The sequence below is a fragment of the Marmota flaviventris genome, chromosome 5, assembly GCF_047511675.1.
Source record: "Marmota flaviventris isolate mMarFla1 chromosome 5, mMarFla1.hap1, whole genome shotgun sequence".
Lineage (NCBI taxonomy): Eukaryota > Metazoa > Chordata > Mammalia > Rodentia > Sciuridae > Marmota > Marmota flaviventris.
The window spans coordinates 41,450,275-41,470,702 of NC_092502.1; the positions used below are offsets into that span (position 1 = coordinate 41,450,275).

General features: G+C 44.9%; 1 protein-coding gene across 1 annotated transcript in view; it reads right to left on the reverse strand.

Annotated features, from left to right (window-relative positions):
* Positions 1-5,947: 5,947 nt before the first annotated feature.
* The window catches only part of Trpc7 (transient receptor potential cation channel subfamily C member 7), a 187,072-nt gene continuing 172,591 nt past the window's right edge, over positions 5,948-20,428 (reverse strand). The window contains exons 8-12 of the mRNA XM_071612796.1: positions 19,089-19,284; positions 16,683-16,904; positions 15,953-16,033; positions 8,442-8,517; positions 5,948-6,117 (exon numbers count right to left, since the gene is read on the reverse strand). Of these exons, the coding sequence (XP_071468897.1) occupies positions 5,948-6,117; positions 8,442-8,517; positions 15,953-16,033; positions 16,683-16,904; positions 19,089-19,284 (745 nt within the window). The remainder of the gene's footprint in view (positions 6,118-8,441; positions 8,518-15,952; positions 16,034-16,682; positions 16,905-19,088; positions 19,285-20,428) is intronic.

A 20,428-nucleotide genomic window follows, 5' to 3' on the forward strand; every position in this document is an offset into this window, starting at 1 on the left:
CTCTTTTCTTCTCCCTCCTCCTCCTATCTCCTCTTCTCCCTTCTATTTTTCCTTGCTCTTTGATGTCATTTATGGACAGTCGCTCTCTGGATGGCAGGAGGTCTACTGTGAACCGGATGCACACTCTCTTGTTCCGCAATCCTGTGGCCACACACACCACACACACATACAACTCTAGGAAAACCCAATTACTCCTGCTCGGGTCTGATGTCAACATTGGGAGAACTGATCCCTGTAGGTGACTGCGTGGGGTTTAGGTGCTAGCCCATGCCTGGGGTGGAGTGAGATCTGTTCACAACCAGTACCAGGCCTGCATGCCCCTCAACATTCCCACTCCTTCTCGCTCTCCTGCTGGCCTATGCACCTGCCATCAGACACCCAGAATTGTCCTGTTACATTTTTATTTGGCATATTTAAGTTGTTTTCTTTTGTCTTTTATTTCCCCAATGTGCTCCAAGTCTGCCAGGGCAGGGTGAGATACTGATCTTGGGGAGTGTGGGTCAGGCCTATCAGGCAGTCTCTACATGTCCCTTGCTCCCAAGACATATGGCCTCTTTGTCTGCCCGTGTAGCTGATGCCACATCCATGCATGCGTGTCGTGGCACGGTGGGCTTTGTTTGACCCAGTTATTTCTGACTCAATACTCTGAAGACCTGAAATCCACAGTTTTAAAATTCCCAATAAGTTACTTTGTCCTTGCCTGAATTCCTTCCTCCATGTCATGCCTCCTGGGTGCACGGCAGGGGCTGGCTCTTTTGGAGACCCCACGTACACTGACACGTGGCTGAACTGGTCTCTGGCTCAATCCAGAAGGGCCTGGCAGTGTGGGGTTGCTGGTTCAGCCACAGCCCTGGTTTCTGGGGACATTGGCACACTCCTCTTCCCTCTTGTCCTCTCTGCTGACTGTCTTGGCGTCTCTGCACCCTGACCTGGCCTCCATTTCTCTCCTGCTGCAGTTGGAGGGGAGCATTCCTGGATTGGGGAGAGCCCCAAACTCCTCCATCACCATTTCTCTCAAATGTTCAGTTTTTCCCTCAATCCTCCTCTCCCTTATTATCTACAGACCCAGATCTCTGGGGACCAGAGCCCACATAATTTTCCCCCCATATTGTGTCTCTTCCCTGAGGATGTCCCCACTGCTTGCTAGGGGAAGCAGAGGAGCAAGAGCAGGCCAACAGTCAGTGAGTGGGTGGGTTTTCCACAGTGGGAGCTGGCCTCCTGGCCTCCTTCCCAAGGCTGGGCGAGGTCAGGGTGAGCCTCAGGAGCTTGCTGTGCCTGGGACCCAGGGCTGAAGGTACTTTCATTGCCAGCTTGACCTGTGTAAGTTGGGTTACATAGATGTGTTTCTCCTGGAGTTCCTTTCCCTTAGGAGTTCCACCCTTGGAGGGAAGAAAGGAAGAGTGGAATAAACATAAAATGGAGGTGTGCGTGCCTGTCTGCATAGGTAGATTGAAACTCCTTGGCTTGCAGCCTCAAGGGCCCTTCCGATTCTGCACTTCACACAAGCATTAATGAGCCCTTGGAAGAGGGACATTCATCCATGAAGGTGTCTTGCCCTCCCCAGAGAGGTCACAGGCTTCCAGGCCTGCAGTCATTCAGGTAGCTTTCTCAGAGTCACACTTGCATAAGGGAACCTCCTCCAGGCTGGGCTGCGTCAGGCTATTTTTTTTTTTGTTCTGGGATCTTTCTTGGTTGGGGGTGGGGAGTTAACCTTCCATGGTTACAGGAGGCTGCTGTGCTTTCTCAAATGTGTGAGCATTGTGTCCCTTAGCAACAGCTCGGAGGCTAATCGGGAGCTTTTGCTTAGGAAGTGTCACTAGGACTTGTTGAGTCCTATTAGGAGCCATCAGAAAGTGACAAGTGACTGGAGAACTCACTGCTTAACCTTTGGTCACCCCGGAGACATGGCCAGCAGCTTTCACTCCTGAGTCCTTAAGACAGTAAGCAGTGCATTGTGTTGGGAAAAGCAGTGGGGCCTCCATCCAGGCTGTGATTAGAAGGGAAATGGGGTCACGTGGTTCAGGCACCTCTGGGCAGAGGTACAGCAGGGGATGGCTTGCATTTTCTGCAAATCCATGAAGTTTTTCAGGATCCAATGGTGCTGTCTGAAGGAGCTTTAGAAAAATGAGGCCCAGAAGGGACCGGCAGTCCTTCATTGAGTGCCTACCCTTTGGCCCTGTACCAGTTGCCTGGTGGGGAACAGATCAGATTCCCTTACGGAGTTTCCCTCTGGGCAATGGAGAAAGATACTAAATGCATATGTTGTAGACAGAACGACAGTAAGAGTGCAGAGATACAGAGGACAGGAGGTGCTTTGGGAAGTGTGCATATCTTGGGGGAGTTGTGTGAGCTTTTTCAAGGAGGATCTGGGCCGTTTTTTTCATCTGTCCTTGAGCCCCGCTCAGGTTCCATTCCACATTGCCCTGTTTGGTGTCTCCAACAGCTGCTTCCTCTGCCTGGCTAATTCAACACAGGCCAAGGGTGTGGGGGTTGTCAGTGCTTGGAAAAAATCACTAAGCTCCCCGCTGATGTGCTCTGCTGGCCCTCTGTTCCAGGCTTCCTCAGCAGCACTACAAAGCGGGGTCCCTTCCCCCACCCACCTGGCCACCATGAGTTCATTCCTGGACCACTCTCACCTCCCAGATGTGGCATGAAAAATTTAAACGGATGGTGCTGGTTTTCTTTTCCCATTTTTAATGACTTGGTGGGGCTTGTTTCGTTTCTCTCTGGTGAGGAGCAGACTGGATACTTAGGTGTGATAGGAGAAAGGGTGCCACAGTTTGAAATGGGTTTGCCAATTGCCTCTGGTTGAAGGCAGATAGGGAAATTGAATAATGCATCTTGAAAGTGTTGATTAGCATTCTGATGAAGGTAAGTGGGAGATCTGAAAGGAAATCTTCCAGAAGTGTTGGTAATTTATCCCCTGGGCAAATCAATTGCTCTTCTACAAAGCATATCCGCCTCTCAATTCAGAGTCCAGGATTGAAAAGGAGCCCTACTGGATGCATGTGGCCTGTCCCCAGTACTTGGCAAGGGACTGAGTAAATATTTGCTGAATGAGTTCATTCATCTTCTGCAGGCTTCACAGGGCCTGGATGAGTATTTGAGAAAAGCTGTGGGGATTTTCTCCAGAGATGTGCCATCACAGAGACTGGCACACAGTCTGAAGGGCACTTGAGAACTTGTGGGTTCTTTTGAATCCATTCACGGCCTCCTACAAGTACCAGGTTAAAAACTCCCAGACCACAGTTTATATCTGTAAAGTTCCCTGCATGCACAGTATGCCCGAGGTACCCACCAGACCCCAGTGTTTCTGTGTTGTTTGAGCACCGGGTGGTGGTGCAGATGGTCTGGGAAGGCCCAGATATAGAGCCACGTGTCAGCAACATCTCTGATCACCTATCTCAGCTGCCAGGGGATCCACAAAATTGACTTTGCCTCCCAGAAATTGGAAAGATTTGGAAAAACTGGGCCTGGATTGCTTATAGCAACAATCAGCTGAACTGGTATCTACAACCTGCTTAAGAAGGGCACGTTGACCAGTTTGTCACAATCCACCCTCACAATCCCTTAATTTTGGGACAGACTTTACTTCTATTTACTACTTCATCTCATCTGTTATTTTCTTATAATAGAGTTCAGTAGAAATCTTCTGCTACTGAAGATATATTGTTTATCTTCAAATACAACCCTCTGTATATACATATGTATCTATAAAAGTCTATACTTATGTGGGGCTTGCACTCCAATAAACCCATCTTAAGTTGAAAATACTGTAAGTAAAAAAATTCATTTAATAAACTTACCCTGCTAAATGTCACAGCTTACCTATCTTAAATGTGCTCAGAACTCTTGCATCAGTCTACAGTTGGGAAAAATAATCTAACACAAAGCTTATTTTATAATGGAGTGTTGACTATCTCCTGTAATTTGTGGAATACTGGTATCCCCAAATGCTGGTAGCACAGTACACCACAGAGTGTTGGTAGTTTACCCTTGTGATTGGTGGCTGACTGGGAGCTGCCATTGTCCAGCATCATAGAGAGTATCACTCTACATACAAATACCACAAGAAAAGATCAAAATTCAAAAATTAAAGTATGTTTCTACTGAATGTGTATTACAAAAGTAAAGTTGAAAAATCATTGTCAAAACCATTGTGCACTGGAGACCATGGTTCATATATACATATACACAAATACATGTGGGTGTATGTGTGCTCATTCATGTGTATGTATGTATATAATAGATATAATACGTATATATATCTTACATATTTATGATTTTCTTCCCTTTCTAGGGCATCTTCAAGGTATTTGATCTGTAACCCTGACCTTCCTCACAGGGTTGCTGTGAAGATTTGGAGAACCGATGCATGCAAAGCCCTAAGCATAGCACCTGAAACACAGTAAGTGCTCAATAGCTTTGGATGGCATTACTAGTCCTTGGGACCAGAGGGCTCTTCTGGAATCCAAGGCCTTGCCTTCCACCTGCTCAGAATGGGCATTGTTTGGGACTGGGCGCCCTCTGGTGGCTGTTCTTCAGATTCACGGCCCCCTCTTTCAGACAGGAGAATTGGGGGTCCAGAATGAAGGGTGGGTCTGATGATAGTACCTCAGCATACTGTGTGTACAGGGAACTTTACAGATATAAACTGTGGTCTGGAGATTTAAACCTGGGGCCTGTAGGGGGCCATGGATGGACTTTTAAAACCTTACAAATCCGGGCTGGGATTGTGGCTCAGCGGTAGAGCGCCTGCCTAGCATGGGCAGGACCCGGGTTCGATCCTCAGCACCACATAAAAATAAAGACATTGTGTTGTGTCCATCTACACCTAAAATAAATAAATAAATATAAATATATTTAAAAAAAAAAAAAAAACCTTACAAATCCTCAAGTGCTCTTCAGATTGTGTGCCAGTCTTTGTGATGGCACATCTCTGGAGAAAATCCCCATAGCTTTTCTCAAACACACACACCAGAGAAAATCCAGAGAGGTGGGTTGGGAGAAAACTTCATCTTTCTCATCATTTATTTTGCCTCTTTCTGGCCTTAATGAGGCTGGGGTCACCAGGTCTGGGGATAGAAAGAGGGGAGCCACTTTCTTAGCAGTAGAGGCCAGAGGCCAGGAACTTCTTGGGGATCTTGGCTGCTGGATTCCCCCAGGGTTAGCCCTTTCTCCTTCAGGTCACCTCTGATGTGAGAGTTCCTAAGGCCACCTCAAGACAGAGTGCAGGACAGATTCACAGCATATCCACAGAGATCCCCCAGGCTCTTATGAGGTAATTTTATTTCTTTCCATTTTAGGTAAAAATAGTAAATACAAGATAATCTTAATAAAGGTAAAAATACATCATTTGGATTTTTTTTTGTTCTCTAAACAGTGCTACCTACAGTACAATTTTTGATTTAGGATTTTTAAACATTTTTTTTTTTTTATAAACAAATAGAACTATTTTACTATTAGGCTATCTGTGTTCTCATCTGGCACTTAAGAATAGATCACAGGTCACCTCCCGGTTCTGGCTGGATGTGTATGTGGGTGGCATGGGGCAGTGAGAAGGGGTCATGGGATGAGGAGGTTTGACTTCCCGGGACACAGCCAGAGCTGCAGTCCCATGTGCCATGGGAGGGCACACGTGTGCATCCAAGATGGCCTTTTCCTGCTCTGGCTACAGGAATGTATTTCACTGAGGCTGGACTAAAGGCCTCACCTGTGTCGGAGCACTACTCTTCCGAGTAACTTTTCTTACCCAGCAGCCTAGTTTCATAACCACTCTGGGTCCAGGCTCCTGGCTGGAGATGTCAGTGATGTGCTCGAGACTGAGCCAGTGGATCCCCTTGTGTCCTAGAGGAGTGGGCCAGGACCCTCCCCACCAGAGCTGGGGGCCAGGGTATCCAACCTGGCCTTGGAATGCTGGTAGAAGTCACAGATGCCCACTGGGCTGCTAAATGTCCTTGCCCTTGTTCACCCTCAGGTGGTCTTTGTTTAAGTTCTTTCCAAATTTCTCACTGAGCTGTTGGATCAGGTCAGCCAGCTCGCCAGTAGCTTGGGACTTCTCTTCAAGAAGCTCATAGCGCAGGCTAGAGATATCCTGCTTGATTTCTTTCAATTCACCTGCAAGGACAGAGGAGGTTTTGCTGAGTGAGAGCAAGTAGAAGGAAGGGGCTCATCCCAGGTACACGCGGGACCAGCTGCCAGGGGTAGAGGTGAGGCAATGTCAGCTCTGTCTGACCTAAATACTACCCAGCTTCCCAATATCCAGGAACACAGTCCTCTTCCTCCCATTCCTGGAAAGCCTCGCCCTTTGTGGCTAGAAGGAGGTGTGGAGATCAGGGCTGTGAATTGTGTCTAGCACTTATCTTGAGACTGTTGTTCCTGGGGTCATTAATGGCACATTTCAAGACTGAGCAACACCCTCATTAACTGGAACATTTATTTTCATGATACTTTATGTTTTGCTCTGTCGAGATCTGCAGGGAAGGGAAACTTCAAGGCACCTGAGAGAATGGCTCAGCACAGTGGCAGCCACAGAGCTGCCAGTCTCCTAGGAGTGAGCCAGGTACCCCAGTAGGTCCCCTTTGTCCACACAGGCAGCATGGCCTCACTGATAGAACCCTCACGGATGCCTGCCACCACCTCCTCCCATAACAAGGGACCAACTAGGGACCTTCAATTTAAAATTTTTTTTTCAAGTTGTTGATAGACCTTTATTTAATTTATTTATATGTGGTGCTGAAAATTGAACCCAGTGCCTCACTCATGCCAGGCAAGTGTGCTACCACTACCTAACCCCAGCCTAGGACCTTCAATTTTTATTTCCACAGTGAACAATGTGGTTAGAAATCACAGGGGTCTGGGCTGTGGGAATCTTTTTATTAACCACAAAGAAGAGTAGAAAGATTCTTTCCTGATATTAAGATACTGGACTTGACTCAGTGGGAATCCACTCCCTGTGGACATGTTATTTGAATAATATGAAAATAGATATGAATCTGTTTTCCAGGCAGAGATCATGAAAGTATGGCTAGATTCATCTTGAGAAATGGATCTATTTTTTTTTTTCATCAGGTGCTTCACTGAGCCCCATTTTTGTGGTGTCATTTAAGCGGCAGGACACTTGGTTTTCCCCACCTTCTGTAGCAATTGCATTCATGTCCATTATAGTTATACACAGCTTGAGGCTGGCAGGCATGACACCTGGCAGTTTTATACTTGGGGTGGGTAGATGGGTGCTACTCAGTCCCTAAGCAGTGTCAGCTCAGGAGCCAGCTCAGTCATTATTGAGGTTGCACATTAGGTGCCCAGAAAGAGGCAAAAGTCCTCTCAATGATCAGACTCTTTGTAGCCCCTGTGGCCTGAGTGAGGAGGAGACTTAGTGCCTTTGGTCATGGACACAGCCATTTCTAGTAGCAAATATCCTAGGTGTCTCACGGAGATTAATGATCTGGTATAAGGTAATTTGCTTTTCACTTAAGAGGAATTGCTTAAAATAGATTGGAAAGTAACCCAAACAGTGAAAATAATGCAGTTGGAAAACTTCAGTGTGTCTGAGAGTCACCTGGTGTTATTATCTAAAATGCAGACCCCCAAACCCCACTTTAAATATAGCAATTCATTAGGTCCAGGTGGGGTTTGGGATCTGCAGTTTTAACAACTGGTACAGAGTTGGGGGATACTTAGGGAAACTGCTAGTTGTCAGAGGCTGAGAACCTGAAACCGAGACAGGACAGGTCTGGTTGGAACTGATCCAGGGGCAGTCTCTGAAAATGGAATACAGGTTGCTCCCTCTGTATGTGCACCCACAGAATGAGGTGGGGTACTGGAACTTTGGGCCATCCTGAACTCAAGGGACCTGAGGCTGACTCAAAGCAGCCATCACTGCAGTAGGCACAATAATGTCTCCCACCTCCATGATGTCCACATCCTAAACTGTGGAGTTCACCTGAGAGTGTGCTGTGTTACACGGCACACAGGGACTAAGGCGGCAAACAGAATCGAGCTTTCTTTGCTGTTGGCCTTAAAATAAGGAGATCATTCTGGGTTATCCAGGAGAAGCCAATCTAATCATGAGTTCTTAAGAGTAGAGGAGGAAGGCAGAAGAGTGGGGCAGAGACAGAGGATGAGAGACAACAGGCAGGAGAAGTGGTAGCATGAGGGGAGGGAGGCTTTGCTGCTGGTGATCTGCAGAGACAGGAGGTGGCCTCTGGAGCTGCACTTGGGGCAGCCTCAGCTGCACCAGCAAGGGAACAGAGACCTTGGTCCTGTTGCCTCATGGAAATGCACTGTGCTTACGAGTGAGGGGATGGATTCCCCCCAGCCTGTGGAAGGGAACACAGTACCCCAACCACACCGTGATTTTTGCCCTGTGACACCCACACCTCACTTCTGAGCTTACTGCTGCTGTAGGGCCCCACATTTGTGGTGATGCAATCCCTTACCTTCGTTGACTTCATCATTCTCTCTGTCCACCTGGGCCTTCAGGACATATCTTTTTATGAGCCGTTTCATGATTTTCTGAAATGTGAAGCAAGGAGGAGTTCGGTATGCCAGGCCTTGCATAGAGGCAGCCTACATGGTGTAGCATGAGGCCCATGTCTCTCACAGCGCCTCAGGAGTCCCTGGGACATGCTCAACCCTGGTGCCTTGCTCAGGATGCCCTGCATAGTGGGGGAAGCTAGCCAGCCTTCTGTTTAACCTCCCCAGTTCCCAGGATTCAATGTCCACTTGACCTGGGATATAAGAACAGGACACTTCTCAATGGCAGGAGGCTGAGCCACTAGAGAGGGAGAGATAATGATTTGGAATGCAGTGTGCTGCTTTAGGGTCCTAGGCCTGATTCTACCCTGGCCAGTCATGGCCTCTTTCTCAGTTCTATTTAAGGAGGGGATGTTGGGAACATCTTATTAGGTTAGCCCAGGTGGAGCTGTGTCCCCTAGAGGTTGACGGTGAGAGGTATGCCATTCACAAGAGGAGATTCGGTTGGTACAGAGGTCAGGGCTAGGCTTGGAGGACAAGTCCACCATACTTTGGAAAACTCTTGCCAGATGGAGCAACAATTATACAAGAGAGATCGTTTTCCACAAAATCCCACAGGCCACCCCGTGTTGCCAGTCATGATGAAGAAGGGTTTGGGCCTGAGGTTCCAGTTATTATGCAGTCACTGTGTTCTCTAAGCAAATGAAGCATGAGTAAACACTTAAGAGACACCAAGAATAGAGCCAAGTGTAAGAAAGACCGCAGGAGATGAACTTTGGATTTTGTCAGCTAGTTGATCCAGGGTTCCTGTGAAATCTCAGGATTTAAAAATATTCTGGAAGTTGAGACTTCTAACTCTTAAGAGAGATGAGTAGCATGGAAAAAAGGGAGGGATTTCCCTGTCCCTTAGTCCTCCTGTCCTGTGGCCTATTCATGTGTTCACACTTAGGACAAAGGGACAAGGCAGCATTTTCCAGACTGAGGAAAACTTTAAGGGCTTGACCGCTGTTCTGGGGTTTGCTATGTGACCTCATACAGGTTGCTAAGTTCTGAGTACGTGGGCTCTGGAAAAGCTTCCTGGAAGTAAGAAGGAAGTGAACTGGGTGCAAAGAGCTGGGGGTACAACTCATTTTTATCACCATTTGATGGTTCTCTCCATGAAAAGGAAGTGTTTCCAGACTGTGATTCCAAGACTGTGACTGACCCTGGCCAAGGCTCTTGTCCACGACTCTGCGGTGACTTGTTCAGGCCGGTGTGCCTTTTTTCTGCCATGAGGTTCACATCCTCCTGGCTCTAGGGTTTGAGGCATTGGAATGGTTTATAAGCAAATTGTCTTTCTGCTATTCCTTCTCAGAGAGCATGGGTCTTCCCCTGTCAGTGTCATGCAGAATCTCTCAGGGACATTCTTATAGATAATAGAGTAGGGTATCTAAGTGTTATGGCTTGGATATGAGGTGTCCCCCAAAAGTCCACATGTGAGACAATGCAAGAAGGTTCAGAGGAGAAATAACTGGGTTGTGAGAGTCTTAATCCAATCATTGAATGAATCCCTTGATAGTGATTAACTGAGGAGTAACTAAAGGCAGGTAGGGTGTGGCTGGAGGAGGTGGGCAATGGCGGCATGACTTTGGGGTACATATTTTGTATCTGGTGAGTGGAGTCTCTCTCTGCTTCCTGATCATCATGTGAGCTGCTTCCCTCTGCCACACTCTTCCACCATAATGTCCTGCCTCATCTTGAGCCTCAAGGAGTGGAACCTGCTGTCTATGGAACGAGACATCTGAAACCATGAGCCCCCAAATAAAGTTGCCCTCCTCTACAATTGTTCTGGCTGGGTTTTTAGTTACAGCAGCAAAAAAGCTGCCTAAAACACTAAGTTATAAGAATATGTACCTTTCCATGAGACTCAATGATGTTATTTTCATTTATTCTTCTTCTTCTTTTTTTTTTTTTTTATTCCTGAACTAGCAAAATCTAGGGCTCTCTATCACCTAACTATATCCCTGGCCCTTTTAATTTTATTTTGAGATAGGGTCTCACTATGTTGCTCAGGCTGGCCTAGAACTTGCAATCCTTCTGCATCTGCCTCTCCCTCCCTGTCCCTGGGAGTGATATTACAGGTGTGCACCACGGTGCCAGGCTTTTTTCACTTTGAATTAGAAAAATAAAGCAAAGCAAAAACATTGCTCTATGCCAGGGTTGGGGAGGGAACAAAACTGCAGATACCTAAGTATCTGTCATTCTCACTGAATAAAAAATTCAGAAATACTCTTCCACTGCAAATGTTCAGGGTAACACAAGTTAAAGGGATCTAGTTAAAGTCTGTTGCTTTTTAAAGGACAAACTTTAAGAATTAAGGTTTCCTTAGTTTAGATCCATCAATAAAAGAGGCTTATTATTTATGATAATAAGCCAGGGCCTGGGAGTTCAGTGGCATTGAGTTGAATCCTTTCACGGGTACAGCGGTTATTCCTGCTCAATGTGTACTATTTCTGTACCACATGATTAAACTGATTATATTTTAAAAATCTCATGGGTTATTATAACAAAATATTCCCCTTAGGCTCTATTTGGTTTGAATTGATGAAATCCGGCTCATAGGCCTCCTTTAATACTGAGTAGCCCTCCAGTAGGAAAGGATAAAGGATGGAAAAGAAGCAAAGAGACAAGCACATCAAGTCCTTCCTCTAGACCAGGATTGAGCTAGTCTGTCTCACAAAAAGATCTGAGTCCTCCCAGAAACTCAGTGAAATAGGAGTTGTGATCTCTATTTTCAGTAGGACACTGCCCCTGCCCCCATGCCTTTAGATGCTCAAAGAGCAAAGGGATTTCTCCAAGGTCACACATAGGAAGTGGCAGATCTAGGATTCAGCCCAAATGGAAACCAAAGCCAGGGATTTATCTGGACTTCAGAAAGAGGGTAAGTGCAAGATGGGTTAGGGAAGGAAATGCTTTGCTCAGTAACTGGTTCCATTAGTCAGAGGAGGTTTGGACTGCTCTTGTTGTGCAGGAGGAAGCCTCACTAGGTTTCAGAAGGTGGTGCCTCATCCAGTGTCCACCCTTGGGCAAGAGGGTCACTGGCATAGCACTGGGATTAGTACTCATGCCCACTCTTGAGCACTGGCATGACTGTGCAGAGTGGGGTTCCTACAGACCTAGGCTTCAAAGTGAAGGTTTGCTTTTATGCATTAGGATCATAGATGCTTCATGGAAGCAGATCCTGATGGGCACTGTGAGTGTGCAGGGACTTTTTGATATTCTTCTTCATCCCCAAGTTACTATCAAGATGACAGGGACCTTCAGTGGGAGTAATGTGATCACTTACTGTCCGTAAGAGATTTCATGTCCTCATGGGGATAACTTCCTCTTTGGAAGTTATTTGAGGCACTGGAATGGTTTATAAGGGACATTCTTCTAGACAATAGAGTAGGATATCTAAGTGTTATGGCTTGGATGTGAGGTGCATGTTGGATAACTTGGAATCTGCAAGACCAGAATGCTGATATTATCACCAGAAAGTCTAAAATGATTGGAAAATACCCTGAAGTTCTATTTAATATGATGTCATAGAGGATATCTGTTTCCAGAGAAGATGGACATCAAAAGCCTCCTTTCCTTCATTATTTGGGGACAATGTGTTCCTTTGTGATAAGTTTGAGATATCTCCTTGCTATCTTTCCTTAGAGCACTTTCAACTCATGAAGATAAACTTTCCCTGAGCAAATATGTCCCTGTTGGTGGCAACTTTCCTGCCCCTGCCCCCATGCCTTTAGCAAGCACTGGAGAGGAGTATATTTAGCAATATTACTCAGGCAAAAGAAGACTCAAGTGGATGCAGATGGGATGCACAATGAATAAGAATGGTTGTCCCGCAGAGACCTACATCTAAGGAGAAAGGCACACAATTCCTCCAGCCCAGACTTCTAAGGGTCAGGTGGCCTCTGGCTGCTGGTGGTGGATGGGAAAATAGAATATCTTTCTATGGGTGATGAGGCTATCTGTGCAGACAGAGTGGTTAAGAACATAGATGAGGAAGAGAACACATATGTAGCCAGTATGTACCAAATAAGAATCCAGAGGGAAGTCAAGTTCCAAATAGGTACAGAGAAATTGAGGAATGTTTAGAAGAGAGTGGACAAATGGATGCTAGGACAAGTCATTTGTTAGACTGGGGTTTATCAAACCCTGGAGTAGAGAGAATAAGCATTAGCAATTATCTATTGGCTTTGATATACTCTATGCATGTATAAATACACCACAGTGAATTCCACCTTCAGTGTAACTATAAATCAAAATAAATAAAATAAAATGAAATGAAGACCAGTGAAGTAGAGGAAGAAGAATAGGGGAGGGTGGAAGAGAGAGTGGGTACCAAAATGGAGTAAATCAAATTCTAAACATGTATAAGTGTCAAAATTATGTATAACTACAATGCACTAATAAAAAGAAATAAATAAGAGGACTTTCCCCTGGGTTTGGGAAAGAGACTACATGGTAAAGATCGGGGCTTATTTGAAGGAAGGGCTGTGCCTGTCTTCTCTGGATTATATGAGATGTGGCTTGTTTGCTCTGCCCATGAAGAGTAGACAAATGTACCTGTCAGAGAGTGGGCATTCAGGATCTGTACACCCACCCCCAATACACTGACACACTGGATCTTGGAACAGGTCACTAGGTAGCTCTGAGAGAAGGGATGCTTTGGCTGTCTCACCAGTATCAGGGTTTTGTATTTCTATTGGGTCTCCAGTCCCCAGAACCCAGAATGGAAAGGATTGCAAAAGCAAGAAACTGGTTTTTGGGAAAAATAACAACTCAGACTCCTGGGAGACTAAGAAAAGCATAGAATGCATAGAAAAGCCTCTGAAGTCTGCCGTGTCTTTGCTTACAAAGAAGGGCTCCCCAAAGTTGGAGAATTGGCATTAAAGTAAACACTGCAACAATCATGAAGATCTAACGAAGGGACATAAAGGAAGCAAGTTGAGGTGGCATTTCTGGGGATAGCCTGGAGAGTAAGCAAGAGTGAGTGATTTGGCTGCTCATGTTCTCTGCACATCTGGAAGCTTCTTTGGAATGAAAGCATGCAACTTTGACACCCTCCAGTGTGTCCAAGGAAACAGATGAGCCATCATCAGACCCCTGCCTGAATCTGTGCTTTGGCTTCACCTGCTGCTGCTGTAGCCAGAGTGCAGAAGTGTCACTGGAAGCTTGGAAGGCTCAGACACATCTCACCACAGTGACCATTAGACAAGTGAAGCAGATTCTGAGGAAAGCTCTGGTGCAGTACTATGAAGATGGGTGACAGGCAAGCACCTGGATAATGCAGTGTGATGAATGAGTCAGACAGTCACAGTTCAACCAGCTGTGTGACCTGAGCCATGGAGACTCAGTTTCCTCATCTTTTAAATGGGGTGAAAGACAGCCTTCTCTCCTAGAAATGTGGTGAGTCTACACCTGGGCTAGTGTCTAGGCTGCTCACAGCTGTCATTTTGGGTCATCTCAAGGTTTCCTCCTATGGTGAGCAGTGGATGATGGCTCAGGAAGACACCAGAAATAGTCTGATAGTGTTGAGCAGAGTGTCCATGTGTAAATGCAAGGTGCTCTCAGCCCTACTCAGTCCCAGCAAACCTTTCTCTCTGTTGCTTGCTAGTGGGATTTTTTTCACAACTATTTGAAAAAGTAGCCTGGGGCTTTTCTACATGGATTGACAAAATACAAGGTGAGCAGAGCTTTCCAAGGTCATTCATAGCCCAAGGCTGCAAACCAACCAATCTCTGTAATCACAGCAGGAAGCTCTTGGGAGATTTATGGCAGGAGGGGCTCTACCTAGGGTGATAGAAGACAAACCAGATTGCTCTGAAACTGATTTTGAAGACAGTCTCGGTCAGAAAGGATTCATTCTGGGTACAGGACATTCACACCTAATCAGTCTTCCTTTATCTCTGTAGCTGATTCTGCTCAAAATCAGGAGAGATTTGGACCTAACCCATTAGGGTGTTCTATCTTTTTCATGACACAGATAATCTATACTTCTTTCTGAGAAGCTGAGAAATAAAAATCCTTCCACTGATCAAAGGATTTGGCCTGTAAAATAACTCAAAGCTGATCATCCTGGGCAGTCCAAATTTTGCACACGATAAAATACAAGATTTGCCCATTGCCAATTTTTAGTCCATGTCATTTGATAAAACTATAAGTGCTTTGAGGGATGAGCTGTTTCTTAATTGTACAATTAAATCCTCCTCACTGCACAGCTGGCTTCTGAAATATGGATGGAAAGATTCAATTAGAGACCTGTGTCTGGAAGATGCTAAGTCTGTAATTGTTCCCTGTGGGAAGGTAGCACTAGGGACATGTCACCTCAGCCCAAAGGAATGCTCAGGACACCTTTAAATTCACATCTGACAAGAAATGATCAGTATGGATGAAACGGCTGATGGAGGAGAAGTGGGAGGTAGGAAAAGAATGCCCTGAATTTTTACAATCCAGTACCTGTAGTTAGCATTTATCAATACCTCATGAGCTGGTTCAAATGGATACAGAGATTTAGCATTCTTTTCTAGAAGTAATGCAAGAATTACAAGCTCAGAGGGGTTTTTTTCTCCAATTTTTCTAACAGACTGGACAAGCTGGCAGTCTAAGGGCAGGTGCTCACTGAAGACAACAATATCTATCTTGTTGCTTAAGAACCATACCTGGGAGTCATGCTGGGTGCTCCCCCATGTCCACCCCAGAATCAGGTCTCCTTGGTTGATTGTCCAGAATGTACACTTATCCTGTCTGCTTTTCTCCACTGTCCTGCTCACACCCCTTATGCCCAAACAACTGTCACATTCTCTTCACTGATCTCCTGTCTCTTCTCATTAAAGCATAAATATGATTTTATCATCGCTTTTCCCGGCAAAGTTCCCCTCCCACCACTCGGACCTTCTTAGATTACTCTAATACACTCCACATCCATAGTGGCCAGATGCTGCCTTCCCACTGCCCTCATCTCCCTCTGCTCTCTCTGCCAGCCGCTAAGGACCTATCAAGCTTCTCCCATGGATCTCTACAAATGCTCTGCCTCTTCCTGGAAGCCCCCCATGGCTGCCCTTTTCTCATCCGTGAGGTCTTGGCCAACAGTCCTCTCCTTGAAGATGCCCTTTCAATTAGGGTTTCCCTAGTTTTCTCTATTTTAAACCCTATTCTTTTCCTCTAGGCTCTTTAGTCAATTTGATGGCATATTCTTATCTGTGTGTTTACTCATTCATTGTCTCTCCTGTCACTAGCCAGCCTGGAGGTGCCGTAAGGTAGGAACCACATCTGTACTCTCAGCAAGCAGCACAGTGCCTGGCATGTAGCAGGCACTCAATAAATATTTGATCAGTAAAGGAAGGAAGGCAGGGAGCTGTGCTCTGAGGTAGTCATAGTCATGTGACTAAATCTGTGTCTTTGTGGTGTCTGCTCCTGCCCGTGCTTGTGAAAGGGTGGTTACCTGGTATCTGGTGGGCTTGCTGAAAGTGTTATTTGCTGTCAGGTTTTCAGAATTCCTCATGCCAGCCTGGTAACGAGTCTTCTGGAAAAAAAAACAAAAAAACATATATACACTTATGGCAGGATTTGAATGAACAATATCCACATATGGGGTGACTCTATAGGAACCTCTGGAAGCCGATTTGCCCCTGCTGCTTGGCTTTATAGAGCACTATTCCTGGGAACTTTAGTTCTATGGGATGTTCACAAGGGTTACAGAATGTTGTCTGGTCAACCAGATTTGGGAAGCTCTAAGTTAAAGTTATGTGGGTATCTTTTCTCTAGGACTCCTCAGAGCTTCTGCTAATGGTCATTGAGAATCTACAGGAAGGGAGAGTGGGTAGGGAAACTTGCCCAGAGACCATTCTTTAGATACTTTGTGGGGAAAGCTATTCCATTTCCAAGTCCACTGAAGAGTCCCTGTCACTGGGGTCATGGCTCAGCCAGGGTGCAGGCAGCAGGCAGTGTGCTAGGTCCCCAGCAGAGCACTCTCCAAGGAAGAAGGGACAGTACCGCAGGTAGCCTCTGATGAGTTGGGCCTTTGTGGATGTGCTCAGTAGATTCTAAAAGACACTAGCCCCTCACAGCTCCAGGCTTCCCTTGCGTTAGGGGCCACTATCCAAACTGAACACACACAACTCCCTCCCCCAACCTGATGCTTTTTCTAGCCCCATAAACCAGATGCTACCTACCCTGAATTTGGAATTCAGCATGCCCATTTCAAGGTCATTTTCACAGCTTTTGGCCTTAGATTTGCAGAGTTTTATGAGGCACATCTTGATTCTCATTATGAGATAATAAAATGATTTAGGACTTGGCACTAGATTAAAAGGAGCAGGTAGAGTTCTTCCTTCATCAAAGTAAGACAGCCAGAGTTTTGCTCGGGCAAATTTCCATTCCACATCTGCATCCTCCTGTGGAACAAAAGAATCAATGATACGCCATCAAAGGCCAGGACCTAACAACGGAGCTCAGTGTGAGGAGCGGAGATACAGTCTACGCATTCTGAGAACAGACTTCTAAACAGGGCTCTTGAGCTCTTGTGGATTTCACCGTCTCTACAGATGCCATAAAGATGGGGCTTGTTCTCTCTAAGACCACCTGCATTCATTAGTCTTAAAGCTCTCCACCTACCTCCTTGGAATTCTTCATGGTGGAAGAGCCTTGGCCAGTGTATGCCACCCTCCCCTATTTCCTATGGAGACTTTTCACCAACGTATCTCCCCTTGCAGCTTACCAAAGAACTTTTCTCCCTGCCACGTCATCTTGCTATCCATTAATTTTTACAGTTCTGTTGGCAGATTCACCAACTAGCACAGCATCAAGGTATTTGTTGATTGTTTACAGAAGTGCTGCCCAATAGAAATGTATTGTGAATTCACAATAGCTAAACTGTGGAACCAACATAGATGCCCTTCAGTAGATGAATGGATAAAGAAAATGTGGTATACATACATAGTGGAATATTATTCAGCATTAAAAGAGAATAAAATCATGGCATTTGCAGGCAAATGGATGGAGTTGGAAAATATAATGCTAAGTGAAGTTAGCCAATCCTCAAAAGCCAAATACTGAATGTTTTGTCTGATATAAGGATGCTGATTCACAATGGGCTTGGAGCAGGGAGCATGGGAGGATTAGATGAACTCTAGATAGGACAAAGAGGTAGGAGGGGAAAGGAGGGGGCATGGGGATGGAAAAGACGGTGGAATGAGATGGATATCATTACCCTAAGTACATGTATGAAGACATGAATGGTGTGACTCTACTTTGTGTACAACTAGAAATATTAAAAATTGTGCTCTATGTGTAATATGAATTGTAATGCATTCTGCTGTCATATATAACAAATTAGAATAAATAAAAAAGGAATTTGAAAACAAAATGTATTGTGAGCCGTGAAAGTGAGCCATTTAAAGTTTTCTACAGGCCATATTATAAAAAACAAAATGGAACAGGTAAAATTAGTTTCACTGATATACTTTATTTAATCTAATAGATTTAAAATATTGTCATTTCAACATGTAATCATTATAAAAATATTGCTCAGTGGTAGAATGTATGCTTATCATGCCCAAAGGATGGGTGTAATCCCTGGCACCACCAGAAAAAAAAATTCATGAGATAGCTTTCCATTTTCTTTGCATACTAAGTTTTGAAATCTGGCATGGATTTTATACTTAGAGCACATCTCAGTCTGGACTAGCCTCATTTCAAGTGCTCTTTAGATAAACATGATTAGTGAGCTACCACATTGGACAATACAGTGTATACTAAAAAAGCATATTTCTTATTGGTCAGAGCAATGCTGGGGGTGGCATGTTAAGAGATCTAGCATATGTCATTCAAGGGGAACAAAGCCTGACCATGGTTTGTAGGAGGTAATCCAGCTGCATTCTCTTCCCTGTGATGCTTTAAACAAGATTGCAATCAAAAGCCTATGGTTTATGCATTTTAGATTTTGGACACATTGCCCCAGTACTTTCTCTTGACTCCTTTATCTGTCTGAAAAATTGTTTTCATCTTTAAATAACCATCAAGTATCACCTCTAGAAGCTTCCTTCCCTCACAGTCCTTTCTCTTTGCTTTGCACTTTCTGCACCTGGTTGCATTGACCCACAGCATTTTCATTTGCTGATGGCCATACCTGTTTTTCTCAGCAGACCATGAGCTCCTGGAGGCAAAGACTGTGTCTTAGTCATCTTTGTGTTACTAGTGCCTAGCACAGGTTTGGCATACAGTAGGTGCCTAATAAACAACATGTGAGAGGCAAACGGGGAGTGGGCTGAAAGATAGTCATTCTGATGTGCTCTGGGCCACTTGCATGATGTCCCGAGGGACACATGATAAAGAGGCATGATTCATGACCCCAGTTCTTTCTGCTTTCATTGGGACCTTTATATGATGGTGCCAGCCATGCCATGCAGCAGACTGACTCGAAGCACTTCTTGGAGCTGTCCCCAAAGAATGTCTGGTGCTTATTGTTCCAATTTAACATTTAATAAGACACAGGCTTCTAACGTCATTGCCCACGTTGCTCAAAGTAGCAATGTCAATTAACCAAGGGAGGGAGTTCATTTTCAATGAGCTGGCCTTACCTCAATTTCCTGATAGGAGTTGTTGATCATGGCTATGAGCATGTTGAGCAGCACTACCACCATGGTGACGTTATAAACGCCATAGAGAACATAGCCGATGTTCTCTATGAATTTGTGGTCATATTTCAGCACCACCGAGATCACTTCAGATAAGCCAAATATGGACCAAAATAAGGTTTTAAAACTTTCTTCAACCCTACAAGGAAACAGACAATCCTTTTATGAGGTCCGCGTGGGCTTACACTTGAATAATGCTGTCCTTGCCCAGACTTTAGTGGTCCCCCTGGAGTGGGAATGGAGCTGGTTGGTAGGGTATATGTTCTGAAATAATGAGATCTTCAGATTTCTAAGAAAACTTGGAAATTCTGAGTATTATAAATAGCAATCTCTTTTCCATTCAATCTATTAATTGGGAGTCCTGACTGAGGTATCATTTTTATCTTGCTGTAATTAATTAAACATCTAAAATTAAACACCAGGGCTAATGTTTGCTCAAAAGCATTATTAGCCTTGGAAAGCACCCTGTTCCTTCAGTAGACTCTGAAGCATCTTGTCTCAGTCTACACAGCCCCAGGTGAAGGGGAGCGAGGGCTGTGACCTGGGGAGATGGGCAGTGTCCACAGATGGAACTGGTTTCCTTGGGGCCTGGCATTCACTGGGCACTTGGCTTAGAACAGCTCACATCAGCTTCATGGCCACCTGTGTGGTAGGCTCACTTTTACCTCCATTGCACATACCTGAGGCTAGCTGCATATATTAAGTCTTCTAAACTAGGATGGAATTATTAGAAATGAAAGCAAGGAGTCCACATTGTTAAAATTCACCAGGTAACTGCACAAATCTCCCCCTGTGGCGCATTCAGGTGGATGCTACACGTGCTTTGACAGCAGTTTAGATAAGATCTGACTTTTAGAATATTGTTCTTGGACTCTTTTGAGACTATGAAGTTACTGAAATACAGTTATTTTAAGCCTAAAGCCCAAACACATTTCACGGTCCCTATTTATGGCTATGCCCATGTATCAGATTTATGACCTCAAACACATCAGAAAGCTGGATTTTGCCTTGGTGGTCTGGAACATGCCAAATCAAAACAACCAAATCTGGAACAACCATCCGAATGGCTAAGTCAGTTCTTTAATTGTGCATCCAAATTTTTGTTACCATTATGAGAAAGAAAAAAACTTTTTCATTTTAACATTTCAGGTTTTTAACACTCCACCCACAAAAAGCCAGGATTAACAAGATCTCAAAAAGAAAAAAAAAATCAGTGTCTCTCAAGGATTGATATTTATTTGACAAGATGTATAAAAATACTAGTACTTGTCACTTGAGCTAAA